The 16,555-nt window shown below is 31.9% G+C and overlaps 1 protein-coding gene across 6 annotated transcripts; it reads left to right on the plus strand.

Annotated features, from left to right (window-relative positions):
- Positions 1 to 3,372: 3,372 nt before the first annotated feature.
- On the plus strand, positions 3,373 to 11,993 carry LOC118056681 (alpha/beta hydrolase domain-containing protein WAV2). 6 transcript variants are annotated; one of them, XM_035068969.2, is made up of 8 exons: positions 3,373 to 3,864; positions 4,104 to 4,139; positions 4,266 to 4,344; positions 4,484 to 4,538; positions 4,633 to 4,749; positions 10,181 to 10,345; positions 10,728 to 10,971; positions 11,745 to 11,993. In XM_035068969.2, exons 1-8 carry the CDS (start codon positions 3,627 to 3,629, stop codon positions 11,768 to 11,770), a joined length of 960 nt encoding a protein of 319 aa, XP_034924860.1. In that variant the 5' UTR covers positions 3,373 to 3,626; the 3' UTR covers positions 11,771 to 11,993. The 6 variants fall into 6 exon arrangements, with proteins under 6 accessions (XP_034924860.1, XP_034924863.1, XP_034924859.1 ...); XM_035068972.2 differs by having other exon boundaries at positions 11,751 to 11,993; XM_035068968.2 differs by lacking the exon at positions 11,745 to 11,993 and adding an exon at positions 11,350 to 11,629.
- Positions 11,994 to 16,555: the final 4,562 nt, after the last annotated feature.

Below are 16,555 nucleotides of genomic sequence, written 5' to 3' on the forward strand. Positions count from 1 at the left end.
TTCACGTGAAAAGCTGGTCAGGAGCCATATCTAAACAATGAAAATTATGGGTGTTTAATACCATTGCAAATATTGGACAAAATTATCCTCCCCTTACAAAACACAACACAATAACCGTTTTTCCAGAGCTTTTGATCTCTTTGTTTTTCTTTACCATAGCCTTTAGATCCCTTAAAGCCATCACTCCTCCAAATCTCTATGCCATCACTCATTGTTTTTCTTCACCATAACCTCCAGACCCCTAAAAGCCATCACTTTTTGTTTTTCTTCACTAGAGCCTCTAGATCCCTAAATGAGTATGGCCCCTCTAGATCTTTAAGCCATCACTCTTTGTTTTGCTTTACCATAGCCTCCAGATCTCTAAGCCATCACTCTTCTTAGAGATTTATTTTCCTTTTTTAAAGATTTACAAACCCAATCATTATTGGTAGCAAAAGCTCGCTCAATCCAGTTTTGATCACCATCCCATACCCACCTTGATGTAAGCTACAAATCTGGTAATCGTACTTTGATTCATTCATTTCTTGTCAGTTTTTTCATTTATCAACTGTTTTTCTGTTCTTCTGTTTGATTTTTTTGAACAGGTTAGCTATATGACCACCATATGTTTCTCATGCTTCCTTGTTAGATGCATTCTAGTGAGTTTATATTTATATTTTTGCAGATTCTCTGAAACTACCCTTGACTTTTAAGAGGGATGTTCCCTTGTATTGTATAGAAGTTTTAAAGTGCTTGTATGAGAATTTGAGTCTGTATTGCTGTGTAACTGTCATAAATTACAATGTTTCCTTTAGAATTGGTTAGCTGTTTATTATTAAATGAGAAATGGAGTTCGTACTACTTTATATTTATTATTAGATTTGTAAACACAAGTCTTTTAAATAGGTTAAAAAACTTATCTTTACAAGCAAACAAAATTAGAATTTGAAAGCATAAATGGAAATTACATAATATATAAAACAAAACAACAAATGTAGAAAAAATAATGAAAATAACAAAATTGGCTCAAACAAGATCTCTTGAGTATAATTTCAAGAGATCCGGGCAGTAAACGATCAACAAATTTGAGTCTTTTATGAAACTGAATATCATAAACCTCTTATAAGAACTTGAGCCCGATTTAACAGTCAGATTTTTTGTTATGACCTATTTTAGCCACTACTCTAGTCTGGTGTGACTAGACCTCCTTTTGAGTCTATATCAATTCCATTAGTTCATAAAAGTATTTCTTAGGTCATCCACGTAATTAGTTGTGGCAGATACCTATTTGAATACGTAGAGTCTAAAGTTTTCACAAACCTAACTGCATCGCTATCTCTTTTTATATAGTCTAAGATTGCCAGGCATTCCATTGAATTAAAAAAAAATATTGCATTTAAAAGTTTTTATTAAATAAAGAGATATTAATGAGTTCTTTTTAAAGAAAAAACATTTCCCAATTATTCATGGCTAACTATTTTTATTATAATAAAAACTAAATAGTATAGGGAAATCACTATATATTAAGAGACCTTTTACCGTGGATTGTAATAGTAGTTTCACTTTTAATTTCCCAACTTATTTTTTTAGGAGACGTTTCTTTGGTTATTTATGTTTTTTCTTTTTCTTCTCTCTCCTAACAACTAAAGTGAACAATTATCCTTTTTTTTTTTGTCAAATTAGTCATGTTTATTATACCTAAGTAAACTTGGGTCATGCATGTTTGCCAGATCTAAGCACCTTGGGGGTGACATGGTTGTTATTATTGTTGTTGTTGTTATTAGTATTATTAGTGTGATTATTATTATTCTTATTATTATGATTATGATTATTCTTGTTTTTATTATTTTTATTTTTATTTTTATCATCATCATCATCACAATTAAAATTAACTATTACTATATTATTATTATTATTATTATTATTATGCAAGTAAATTTGGATTTGACAACCTTACCTGACCCAAGTACTAAACCTAAGTCTTCTTGGTCTAGCTTGGCTGGTAGATCCAAGTTGCTTGGGTTTAGCAGGCATAACCGTCATATAAAAAAAAACTTTAAATATTTTATATATTTTTAATATTTTTTAACATTTGAAAAAAATATTGATATTGACCTGTTGTAGAGCACAAGTCAATTTACTTGTGAAAATCAAATGAGAAGACATGTTATAAGTTTCAGTCAAGTTATATATTCCTACAAGTGTAAAATAATAAAATATGAATAAAAAATAACTTCAAGGGATTTATTCCTTTTCGAAGTCCCTTTTAAGTTGTTTGAAAATTTATTATAGTTTGTGAATAGAATTATGTAATAACAATGTGGTAGTAATTATATTGATACACACACTCATAGTGCCCTAAATATCCTTCATATTTTTCAAATATTAAAATTCTTACATGTGTTAAATTAGAAGAAAAACAATTCAAGCATCCTATATAAGTTTATGTAATTAGTAGCATATCTTTGAGAATAGAATAAAAAATTAAAGGATCAACCCTAAAAATATATGAATTGAAAATGCTTTATAATTATTATATTATGATATATAGTTACCATGTTATAATAATATAGCAAAACATAAGCATAAACTTTTGTCTTAATGCATAATCGTTGAAATGTATCATTTTAGATGAATTTGAAAATTTAGTAGCATTTATTTTTTTAAATGTTTTTCGCTTAAAAATATATTAAAATAATATTTATTATTTTTAAAAAATTATTTTGACATCAACATATCAAAATTATACAAAAATATAAAATTTATTTTAAGCAAAATGTTTTTTTTTTCAAAATAAAAAAAAGGCTTTTGGCAGTTCCAAACAGCCCCCTTTGTCTGTTTGTAAGGTTTTAAGCGCTGCCACAAGGAAAAACTAATATTGTGGAGGGAATAAAAATTATGACAGCTGCATGGTATTAAGAAAGCTACAGTGAATCCTGATTACAAAGAATTTAGGCACACATTTTAAATATCCATTTATATAGATATTAATTAAACATTATCTAATAAATTCTAAATTATCATTAACTTAAATTTTCATTAATGAATTGAAACAAAAAAAAAATTATAATATGATTCTCAAACCAATAAATAATAATTCTTTGAATTTATTTATTTTTAATAAGAAGATACTTTATATTAAGATTTTGTTTAGTATTCTAGTAATGATTATTTATTAAAGTAATTTTTATTTTAAAATATATTAAATAATATTTTTTTTTTATTTTTAATTTTTTTTTAATATTAATACATTAAAACAATATAAAAAAAATAATTTAAATAAAAAAATAAAATTTTTTTTTTTTTAAAATACAAAAATAAATAAACTCTTGTAATCAACGGCCATGAAGCTAGTATAGAAGTTTAATTAAAAAAAGAAGAAAGCATGTGTTAGCTGAGATGAAAGGAGGAAACAGATGGGTTCTCTCCATTACGGAGGACCCCACACCCAGATCGTCCAATTCATATCTTTCGTCCCCAAATTCCAAAAGAGATGGATTGATTGATTCGACTCGCCGACTCGACCCCAACAATTTTTTTATTTTAATTTCAAATCAAATCATAAAACTAAGCAGCACACATCTCCCTCACTCCTCCACACAGAAAAAGAGACTGTCAAATCAAAACGACAAGAGCTATAGTGGACAATGGTGTCGTACGTGAGCGCGTTGCTGTACGGAGTAGGAGGCATAGTAGTAGCAGGGATGGCTTTGCTTGTAGCCTTTCAAGAGAAGCTCGTCTACGTCCCGGTCTTACCCGGTCTCACTAAATCCTACTCGATCACTCCTGCTCGACTCCGTCTCCTTTACGAGGACGTTTGGCTCCGATCCTCCGATGGCGTCCGCCTTCACGCTTGGTTCATTAAGCTCCTCCCTGAATGCAGAGGTCACGACTCCGTTATTCATTTCGTTTAACTCAGCTAGGGTTTACATAAAGGGAAAAGAAATTCGAATTTAATTTTGACCTTTTTGTTGACCTTGAATCTGTTAGAGCTCAATTAGTGAAAGGATTAATTAATTCCTTATATAAACTGGAAATAGGTCGAGTGTAAGTTTGATGTAGATCCGTTGATAATTTAATTTTGAGTTTCCAAAACTCAGATGTTAGTGTTGATGGTTTTGCAGGTCCAACTGTCCTGTTTTTCCAAGAGAATGCTGGAAGTATCCTTATCATTATAAGCCCTGCATTATGTTTGTTGTAATTGTCTCTTGTACTGGGTTCCTTCAGTTTTTGTTATTTTGCTTATTGGCTGGCTGAAACTATAGGCCTTAACTATTAACCTTCAGACATTGCTCATCGTCTTGAAATGGTCCGCATAATGATTCAGAGGTTGCAGTGCAACGTGTTCATGCTTTCATATCGAGGGTATGCATTTCCTGATCAAGTGCTTCAGTTTTTGCGTCATTCCATATTTCATTTTGTTTATATCTCAATGGTAATTGCTGTATTCTTGCTGCTTTTCTGAGTGGAAACAAATGCTTCATCATTTCCTTTATCTTAACAGTTATGGAGCAAGTGATGGATATCCTTCGCAGCATGGAATTGCAAAAGATGCTCAGGTGTGGTTCTCAACTCTTTCACTTTATCTCCCAATGCTTATCGTGTAGCCTATAGCCATATCCTTAGTTTGCATGTTTTTCTTTTTTTGGGCAGGCTGCTCTGGATCATCTTTCACAGAGGACTGACATTGACACATCTAGAATAGTCGTGTTTGGGCGGTCACTTGGGGGTGCAGTTGGGGCTCAGCTCACTAAAAACAACCCTGATAAGGTACTGCTCCAGATAGTTCTGTTAGTACTACTATATGCATTGTGTTTCTGGAGTTCAAAATCTTGTTTATGGTTTTTTCATAATTAAAAATGTTTTTTCTACACCTGTCATGCAACTTCTTGTATTTTGTTGATGAGTCTTCCAGGTCACTTGCATTGTGCTTTTAAGTTTACACAAATTTTGATGGTATAGTCTTTTGTTAGTCATCTTGCGGTGGATGCTCTGTGTGTTTGTGTGAGTGAAGGAGAAAGAAAGGGTGTTTGTTATTTGAAACCATTAGAATTTGTGAAGTTAATTGTGGAGCCTTGAATGTGACTTATAATGAATCAATGAGCCTCAAAAGAGAATAGCTTGGAGTTGTACTGAACAATACTAGTGGGGTCTTTCCTTTTTAGATTTATTTTAGTAAGCACAAAATCTGTGATCTTCAACTACTAGTAGCTGTACTTTAATATGAGTAGAGTACAAAGTGGTATAGTTGGAGCCTCATTGTAGGTTTTAAATTGGCATTGCCATGCATATGGTTCTTTAATGGATATTCTTTTATTCACATAAAACCAACCTCTTAGGTTTGCTCATTCTAAAGCACTTTTGATACTCAACCCTTTAATTTAACTTTTTACTCAACTTCTTACTATCCTGTCAATAAGGGGAGAAATTAAGCAATTAATCGAGATTGATAGCCAAGAAATATCGAATAGACATATTTGTCATACATGCCATGTGTATCTATAATTACTGGCAATAAAGGGAAGGGAATCAAGTACATGCAAACTTTTTTGTTTTACATGTACAATTGTGTATATTTAAAAAAAGGGATTAGAGATAACACCAATAGTATCCATCCTTCATGTTATAATTGCATAATTGGAGGTTTGGGTAAATTTTTGAGAAGTTGAGGTAACTAAGTATTGTTAGCCCTTGTAAAATCAAGGGAGTAGAAAAAAACGAGAGAGAAAAGGAGAATTCAACAGAAAATATTGTCCTTTGTCATGAGTTTTTGTATTAGATTTAATGTGTTTCTACAATACAAGTGTATATGTGCTAATCCTTGTACAAATAAAAAAAATACAGAAAAAAAAATGTCTCCAATAGAATTAGGCAAGTACAAAAAAGTAAAAATATGTCTTCTTGTATGGTTAGGAAGTCTATTGGGCCTCCTTACTAGTATTGGCTCTTATTGCCCACAACCAACTTAGATTGAAAAAAGACAATGGGTAGAGCTTAATGCTTTGGTGGGAACATTCACTATCTAATCACCAGTGTTAATAAACTGAACTTGTAATTCCTTTTTCGCAACCATATCACAAACAAATTGAAAATCAATTTCAACACGTTTCATGTGTGAATGAAAAACCGGATTAGCTGTGAGATAAATTGCTCCATGATTATCACACTCTAAGATAGGAGGAAAAGGGGACAAACAACCAAGTTTAGACAAAAAAGAGGAGAGCCATCGTAACTCAACAAAACATTGGAAATAGCCTTATATTCAACCTTCATAGAAGATTGAGCAACCTTTTTTTGCTTACTAGACTTCCAAGAGAGAAGGTTATGATGAGATAAATAGCATAAGCACTTGTAGACTTTTGATAATTAACATTACCAGCTCAAACAAAGTTACTGAAGCCATGTAGTTGATCATAAAGGGTGTTTAAAGATAAGTCAAAATGAGATGTACCATGAACATAACATATGTTTAACCGCAAACTAATGGTCCTCAGATTGAGCATGAACTAACAAACCTTTTTAGTAGCAAAGGAAATATCTGGCTATGTAAAAGTAAGATACTGAAGAGCTCTAATCACCTGACAATATAAAGTAGGGTTAGAGTAAGCAAAACCATCGTTAGAGGTGGTAGAAAGACAAGAACCAACAACAATCGGTGCGGAAACTAACTAACATTGGGCCATGCTAGCCTTGTGTGCAATGTCTATGGCATAGCGAGACTAGGAGAAGGATAGTATATGAGAAGAATTTTGTACCTCAATACCAAGAAAGTAACTCATATGGTCCAAATCTTGAATAGAGAATTCTGCAGTGAGATGAACAAGCAACTAAGTTACATAAAAAAGATCATTACTTGTGACAAGAATGTCATCAACATAAACCATAATATAGATGCAAATAGTTGAGAATCGGTATATACAAAGTGATGTGTTAGTTTGACACTTGTGAAGGCCAAGACCCCACAAGAATTGGTGTAGCTGATGGAATCATGCACATGGTGGTTGTTCAAGTCCATAGAGAGATTTGTGAAGTTTGCATACATGAGAAGGAAGGTGAAGATTAACAAAACATGAAGGCTGCTGCATGTAAACATGAGTGTCAATAAAACCATTAAGGCATTATGAACATCCAAATGATGAATATACTAACCTAGGGAAATATCAATAGCCAAAATTGTGGTTGGCTTGACAACAAGAGTGAAGTTCTCATCAAAGTTAGTGCCTTCCTATTGATAATATCCTTTGGCTACCAGCCAAGCTTTATAGAATTCAATGGATCCATCAACTTTCTATTTAATCTTGTACACTCACTTGCAACCAGTAACATTATTAGAGGGATCAAAAGGAATCGAAGACTAGGTGTGATTGCGTGGACCAGTGCATCAATTTTTGCAGTTGTTGCTGAATCTTGCTCTCGATATTATTTGGCTGCTGTATAACAAGTAGGTTTGGATAAAAAAAGGGTGAAACAACTTTGGTCAAGGAAAGATGCGAGACAAGAAAGTGTTTGGGCTGACGTGAACGAAGGGTCACAAGGAAAGTACAAATAAAGTACTATTTAGTGGGAGATTCATAGGAGAAGATGAACTAGGGGAGTTGTTGTCTTTGACAATTTTGGGACCAACAATAATGGATAGAGTCTAGAGGTAGATGGATGGTACAAAATAACACGAGACTATTGAAGTTGGAGAATGATAACTAGATGGTGAGATTGAAAAAGGGATTGAAAATGGAGTAGCACGAGGAGTCCCATAACTAGGAGATGTAGTGGAAAGAGGTGATGTAGAGGACGAGATAGAAAAATAAGGTAATATGATAGGCATGAGAATGCTAATCCATTGAGAACTAACAACAAGAGGACAAAAAGGCAAGGACTGTGATGACAAAGAGGAAACTAGTGAAATGGACTTGACATAAGGAAAGGAAGATACATGGAACATACAATGATGGATGCCTTAGACACGGAGAGTAGAGATATCCATGCAACAATATTTAATGTGATCCAAACTATAACCAAGGAAGATAGATGGGATAGAGCAAAAATCAAGTTTACGTTTATTGTATGAATTTAAAAACGAGAAGCGTAAACAACCAAAAACCTTTAAAAATGCATAGTTAGGTTGTAGTTTGAAAACTTTTGAAAAAGGAGATTGATGCTGAAGAATTTGCGTAAGTGGCAAGCGATTCAATTAAAATGATAATTGGCTTAGGAAGAAATCTGACAAGCCTTATTAATGCAAGATGCGAGAGTATGGATGACCAAGACGTTGATACCAGACTTGTGGGTAGTTCTTGCGATAGAGAACTCTTGAGGACTAGAGAAAGGGTTAGTACTAAAGCTAATATAAACCATCTTTAATTGCGCTGGACAAGAGGATGACTATGAAAACTTGATCTAGACAAGATAAAAGTGACTATGAAATTAAAAAAAAACATCATTATCTAAAACAAATTGTCAGGATCAAGAATGTGTAAAATAGGAAATTTTTGGGAATGTTGAGGTATGTGAATTGAAGTATAGCCAAGGTGCAAGATATTAAGTTTCTTACTTTCACTTACTACAAGTTGTTCGAAGCAAGTGAAGGGTTTCACTTACTCCAAGTTGTTTGAAGCAAGTGTAGGGTTCCATATGAGTGAGTCCAAGAATATCTGACGTGACATGATTTGTTGCCCGGGTATCAAGATGCCATGATTGATCATGATTTGAAGAGTGACTAGTTCAAGCAGTGTTGGTTGAAGGTATAGGCCTAAAATTGAATTGAAGATTCTGAAGAGTTTCCTCTTAGGAGAGAACCAATACTTGAAAAGCAGAAAAAACATGATAGGGCAATATGATAATAGTTATTGTATATTTGGCCCTAGGTTTGGATGGCATGCCATGGTTGATTCAACTTAATTCATTCCCCACCTATTTTTTTTTCTTTTTATTTTGGCGACCTCACTAATTTCTATCATGCCTCTTTGTTGAAAAGACCATTTCAACCAGTCAAGGAACCGAGGTTAAAGTTGTTACCTTTATCAACAGAAGTGGACTGTCTAACAATGCTGGTGTAAGGGGTAGTCATGTCATCAACAAGCATGGATCCAATGGAGAGCATAGAAAAGTCATCAATGTGTAAGAATTCATAGGTCAAGAGTAAACTATGCAATTTTAAGATGGTAACAAGTTTGAATCGAGCTGTTGGAGTGGTTACTAAGCCCTTGAACTTTAATCATAGATCTTTGAACATATACAAGTTAAAATATGTGAGAGTGTGTGGTTTCCAAATTGCTGTCAATTCATCACTATATTATGTCCCTTGTCATAGTTCAAGAAGGCTTGAGTGAAAGGCAAGAGAGATCATCCAAGGAAGTCATGGATGCTATTGAGCAAAAGCTTTGATGCCATATAAAATCAAGAGAATGGAAGAGAGAAGGAAAATTCAGCAAAAAATATTACATCGCTTGTCATGAGTTTTGTTTTAGATTCAATGTGTTTTTGTATAAATAAGAAAAATACAAAACATGAAAAGCATGTCTCATTGTATGGCTAGGAAGTCTTCCGAGCTTCCTCATTAGAATTGGGCTATAGCCCTGTCTAAAATTGACTAGTAGCTTGTTCAAGTTAAAGCCAGTGCAAGGAAGTTTTAGCATATACATGCAATGACATGCGTTAAAGATATTCTAATATACAAGTTTTGACATATATTTCATTGTCTGAGCCTTAACAAAGAAAGGGAGGAACCAAAATTGTGGTTCCTAGTACCCAATTGTGGTTTCTAGAAAAATGTTCACCAGATAACGGGAAGAGACTTTGCTGGTTTTGATTTATCATATTCTCTTGTTTTGGTAGACATATCACCTTAACTAGAATGTTCAATTTTTCTTTTTTGGAAATATTCGTTGATGACTTCAATTTACCTGGTTAAGATGCAGATTATGAGTAATGGCTAGGACAGCTGTTTATTCTTCTCTTTTGTATTTTGCTTTCACCTTGCATTTCTTTCTAGTTTGAAATATGATAATCTTAATATGCTAATTTACTGTCTTCCCTTTCCATCTACACTATTCATTTCATTAACATTAAAGAAACCATACACACTTACTACTCATCTTGGTTACTTTTGATTGAATGGAATTTATTCACTTTCTCTGTTGGAGTTCAAACTTTTAGGTAATATTATTCTTTTAGTCATCATCTTTTATTGGCTTTATCATTTCAGGTTGCTGCATTGATCTTGGAGAACACTTTTACATCCATTCTAGACATGGCAGGAGTTCTACTGCCCTTCCTAAAGTGGTTTATTGGAGGCACAGGTTCAAAAGGGCCTAAAATTCTTAATTTTCTTGTACGTTCTCCATGGAGTACCATTGACATTGTTGGCCAGGTGAGATCAAATGTTGGTGGAATCTCATGCTATCAATTATTGATTATTTATGAATACAACGCACTTTTGCATTTTAAAATGATTGGAATACCATGTCAATCTCTTGTTGATACCCATAGCATGTTTCTATATCTTCTATTATTCGAGAATGTATATTTGGAGTTATAGGCTGGATGCACCCCTTGCTTCTCTTTGGTTTGTGAAAGAATTAAAGCGCATGTGCCAATCTTGTGTGATTTGCCTATACAACATAGCTTGTTGAAGTTGAACTAGCTATTTTCAAAATTGAGTTTCTGCAAATGGAAATTACAGTTCATTGATGCTTTTCTACCCTTTTGATTTCCTCTATCTGTTCATCATGGATTGACCTTCTTAATTGCAGATTAATCAGCCAATTCTTTTTCTTTCTGGATTGCAAGATGAAATGGTTCCTCCATCACATATGCAAATGCTCTACGCTAAAGTAGCTTCTCATAATAGGAAATGCATCTTTGTGGAGTTTCCTAATGGCATGCATATGGACACTTGGCTTGCTGGTGGTGATCACTACTGGAGAACTATTCAGCAGTTTATTGGAAACCATGTTCCAGAGATAAAGGAACATGAATCATCCCACGATGACAAAGGTGATTCTTTTTCTTCTTGAAATCTTATGAAATTATGTCTTGAAAAAATCCCCTTTAATGTAATTGGTGAAGGAAAAACAGGGATCTAAATCATCTTTGATTGGATGGAATTTGTCCCCTGATTTGGGCTCTTTTAGTCTTCTTCTGCTACATCATTTGATGCCTTATGTTAGGGACTTTTGGATAACCCAATGTTTGGACTCTTAGGCATCATGGGAGACAGCCTGCATTTCTCTTTAGCTTTTCCTTCTTGTTGCACTCGATAACCATTATAACTAATCTCTTGTAAGCAAAAGATAATCTACAAGTTTTCAAGTTCTAATACTTCAATGGTCTGCTCAGCTTGTATTCAATTGACATGTCTTTTTCCTTCCGTAGGCACTTTCTTGCAGACATTGTTTACATGACAAACTGCTGGATGTGTATTGTACTCTTGTATTTCTCCCTTTACATTGCAATCCTCCTTGACAACCTATTTATGTTGTATTTCACATTTCAGTGCTATTATAATACCTCTTGTTATGGCATGTGGAATAACCAGCTTTAGAATCCGAGTTACGATAGAGATATTTACCACTGCCATGATGGCCCAAGTTCAACTCACTGCCCAAACTCACCTCCTTTATGTACTTTTTAACGAGCTTCCTTGTATTTCTGCTTCCAGATATTGAGGGGAGGTGACTTCATTTAGAATTTTGAGATGTTATAAATGGGCTCATGACAGCGACTTGAACTCTGAAGTATTGGTACCTTTTTTTCTTTTTTCCTTGAAGTTGCAGCAATTAAAAGCTCTTTGTGATGAATTCCGCTCACTGAATAGTGAAATCAGTTCAAGGCATTATGGTTTTCTTTGAGATTTTTGTTGGTTTTACAAGCTTCAGCAGATGCTTAGAAAATATGAACGCCCATTGGTATAGTGTACAACATTTGATACATCTCCTTAGCTAGTGAATTCTGACCGGTTCTGATTGTATGAAAGAAATCTATGAAAATTGAAATAAATTCTTGGAGTTCGTATGCTGGACTCGTGTGTTTCCTAGCAGTTTTTACTTCGACATTCTAGGTCTTTTAAAGTTTCCTCAATACTAATTATTATTTGCATTGCTTGGTACGCCTAATATATATATTAACAAAGATATATGAAGGCAACTTTTGTATATAAACTTTATGTAATTTAAGAAATATATTATTAGTTAAATTGTAAAACTAATAATTAAGAAATGATGGCATCAAAGGGGTGGCATGGAAGTTGTGGTAGTGACAATATGATAATAGTTGATTTGATGTTAATATGATAATGGTTATAGTAATATTATTAAATTGATGATTGTTATTTGATTAGTAAATAATGATAATTATACTAAGCAGTGATAATTATTAGTAAAAATTTTAAGGGGAAATTACTTTAAACCTTCAAGTATGGGTGTCGTGACATTTTTCCTTTTAGTTTTTGAAGGCTTACATTTTAAATACCACATCAGGTAAAAGCCAGCTTTAAAATTTGGATAAAAAAACACTAAAATATACTTGACTGATATTTTTTTTGTCCTTTCCCTCTTTTGTGGTTTTTTCGTACTCGTCTCTTTCTATATCCATCAACTACCATATTAAAATTAATATCGCAATGGTATGTGATATTAATTTTAATAAATACATAATGATAACTTATTGCTACTCATTAAACTCTTAAGATAAGATTTTCACAAATTTAAAGACTAGTATCTTTAATAAAGGATTTTAATCTCATTTTACTAGTTGTTTTTCTTATCATATTTATGTATTAATCATATTCTTTATAGGCTTCATATAAAAAATGGTAGCTATTTCACTCATAATTGCTTCATTATCATAAATATGACTATAAACTCTTGATATGGTTGCTTCACTATCATAGTACAAAACAAAAATAAAATAAAATAAAAAATCTAGCAATAAGTTTTTTTAGCTATTCTTCTTCTTTGCCCACAATAGCCAATGTTATTAATTGTGATTTCAAAATAGAATATTAGATGCATGTTTATTTTTTAGTGTTGTAGGGGACATCTCAGCAACTTATTAGGATAGGTAGGGGTAAAGTTAAAAAAAAAAAATTCCCATCTACTTTTAGGGTAATTAAAAATTCTAATTGGTCTTCAAATATTCAATATTTTTGAACTTTCAAGGAACAAGACCCGTTTAAAATTCATATTATCATTGGGTTGATTCTTAAAAGAAAATCATCTAAAAAAGAGAGGTTTTTATTATTATAAGAAAATAATGAAGTATCAACATCTGCACGACGAGATCCATAGAATCATACAACCACTAGATTGATTATTTGATAAGAAAAAAAAAACCTATATATATATATATATATATATATATATATATATATATATATATATATATGAAAATAATCATACAATTTAAAAATATTGTTAAAAACCATACATAAAATCAAGCACACCCACATTCAAAATCAAACACATCCATAAGCAAAATCAAACCATTGAATCTTTTGCAACCCATCCTTCCAATCCTATTAGAGATATTGATTCTAGGTTGTATTTCACCCAGGAAAATAAATTCCGAGCAACATCATGTTCTAAGGTTGCCACATAATGACATAAACCCCAACATTTCAAATATTATTACAGTAACCCATAAAGAATCAATAATAAATTACGAACTATTCCAAATGAGTAAAAATTTATATGAGATCTTAAAACAACCTTCAAAAGCTAAGCATCGTTGCATGAAAATCATGCATTGTCATGACTAGAGGCACATGCATATACGCTTGATAATTGGAGAGGTGCATGAATTGCTGGATTGAATTACATGATTATAGGAAGTTTTGTTTTTGTTTTTGTTTTTGTTTTTTGCTCTTTGTTAGACTATTTCCACTACTACCATTATTATTATTATTATTATTTTTTTTATTAAAATAAGGTGGTTACTACTACTATTATTTGTTTTTTATTTTTTCAAAAGAAGGTTATGTTTGTTGTTATAGTGGGTGTTTATTGATGAATTTGTGTGTAGCAGTTAAGTTGGTTTTGGCCGTAAAAGGAGAGGGGATGTTATGGTATGGTGTTGAGTGAGAGATCTACGGAAGCAAAAGGAGGCTGCCAACTATGGTTGAGTTAGTGAGTGGGAGGAAGATGATGAAAAATACATTTTTCAATGATTTTTGTGTAGCATGGTTGTAAAGAACTATAAAAAAGCACTTGAAAATGAAAGAAATGCCTTGAAAATGCAGAAAATTAAATGGATCAACTCGATAGGTGACCTACCTTGACTAGAAAATCAAATGAGTCAACTTGATAGGCGATCAATCTTAGTATAAAATTTAAATGGTTAAAATTATTAAATGATTAACCTTAATATAAAGTAAAACTGTTAGATGACCAATCTCAACATAAAATTTAAATGGGTAAAACTTATTAGGTGACCAACCTCACAATGCAATTTAAAATAGTCAAATTTGTTAAGTGAATAGCCTTAATGTGCGGTAAATTGTAGAGTTTAATTTGACTTACTGAGATTCGTTCAAAGATTTTCTAATTGTAGACTCGATTTGAACTTGTCATCTTCTTTTTCTTCTTCTTCTTGAGAAAATAAGATAGTCAATTGAAGAATAATTTAAATATGGTTGGTTTATGGAATGACCAACTTGAAGGGTGGTATTTTTATAGAGCAATTCGCTAAAAGTGATTTTTAATCAATCTTAATATAAAGTGATGAACATAAAGCTATTCTTAATGTGTCATTTTAGAGTGATGAACTCAAAATTATTTAAAAAACAGTCATTTCAAGTTTCTAGAGTGACAAACTTGAAATGATTTAAAAAAAATAGTCATTTTACAAAGTGATGAACATGAAGTTATTTTTTTTATATTGTCATTTAATATAGTGATGACCTTGAAGATATTTTTTAAAATATACTTATTTATAGAGTGACAAACTCGGAGTAATTTTTTAAAAAATATAATGTAAATTGATTTTTAACCTATCATTTTAAAAAGTGATTTTAAAAAAATATGGTCATTTTAGTGAGTGAGGAACTCGAAATGATTTTTAAAAACATGGTCAATTCATAAAGTGATAAACTCAAAGTGATTTAAAAAAATAATCATTTTACAAAGTGATAAACTCAAAATGGTTTAAAAAACATAGTCAATTATAGAGTGATAAATTCGAAGTGATTTTTAAAAAATATAATTATTTTATAGAGTGATAAACTCAAAGTGATTCTTTTTTAAATATAGACATTTTGCATGGTGATGAACTCAAATATATATTTAAAAAAATACAGTTTTTTTATAGAATGACAAACTCGAAATGATTTTATAAAATATAATCAAACTCAAATTAATTTTCAACCTAGTATTTTTTAGAGAGATGAACTCAAAGTGATTTTAAAAAACATAGTTATTTTTATAGAGGGATAAACTCGAAGCAACTTAAAAAATTTCATTATTTTATAGAGTGGCAAGCTCAAAATAATTTTTTTTTATAAAATATACTTGAATCTTTAAGTGATTTTAAAAAAATATAGTCATTTTATAGAGCAACAACCTTTAAGTGAATTTAAAAATATGATCATTTTGTAGAGCAACAAACTTGAAGTGATTTTAAAAATACTTTTTAGGATAAAAAGTAAGTACAAATTGCATATTTTGAAAGCTCAACCTTTCTTTACATTTTTGAAGTCTTTTGGCTTTCAAAGCGCCAGTGATCGACACTATTTTTAAGATTAAAAGCATTATGCTAAGCCTATGTTAGTCCTTAAAACTAAAAGATACGTTAACCTCACTATTAAAAAACCTGGTTTAAATCAAGACATAATACAAGCTTGATGAGAATTCATTGATGCTATTTTTATTCCTTTTTTTTTTTTTAAAATAAAAATCTACATGCAACAAAAAATCAATAATAACATTAACACATGTAGTTTCATACTGAAACCAAGCCATTACGCTTTAGATAAACCTATTGCAATCGAATCATAAGATATTGATTCCGACCATATTTCACCTTGAAAATAAATCCTTAGTGGTATCATACCCTAGGGTTGCCACACAATAATGTAAATTCCAACACTTCAAATATTCATAACCATTTGCAATAAATCATCAATCAATTAACAATTATCAACAATTACTAATATATTATTCCAATAAATAAATAATATATTAAAAATTACTTAAAAATTCATTAAGACTCAAAATCATCCTTCAAGAGTGAATGGAATCAAGTCAAAACTACTAGGGCGAAGGGAGGTAGTGACGACAAGTGGGGTATACATGTCAATGGATGGAATTTATTGTTGGCTCATTGCTGTATATGATAGTGTGGGGTAGAAGCTCGTTAACCACCATGGCAGGTGTGTGGCTCCTCCTATCATCATTTACGAGTGGTGTCATCCGCCTTTGCATGTGAAGGGAGATCAAAGCCCTCAAAGTTTTAACTTTTTTTCTCTCTCTTTATTGGTCATGTTTTTCTCTATTTCCTTTCCCCCCCCCTTCAAGTTAAGGCTATTGTTATCGTAGTTATGTCAAAGAAGATGGTGCTGTGATAGGTAGTCTATGGTGGTAGCGTG

This window comes from Populus alba, chromosome 18, assembly GCF_005239225.2.
Source record: "Populus alba chromosome 18, ASM523922v2, whole genome shotgun sequence".
NCBI lineage: Eukaryota > Viridiplantae > Streptophyta > Magnoliopsida > Malpighiales > Salicaceae > Populus > Populus alba.

Coding starts and splice junctions, on each gene's coding strand:
- LOC118056681 (XM_035068968.2), top strand. CDS start 3,627: ATGGTGTCGTACGTGAGCGCGTTGCTGTACGGAGTAGGAGGCATAGTA. Junction 3,865..4,103: donor GCTCCTCCCTGAATGCAGAG/GTCACGACTCCG, acceptor ATGGTTTTGCAG/GTCCAACTGTCCTGTTTTTC. Junction 4,750..10,180: donor CTAAAAACAACCCTGATAAG/GTACTGCTCCAG, acceptor TTATCATTTCAG/GTTGCTGCATTGATCTTGGA.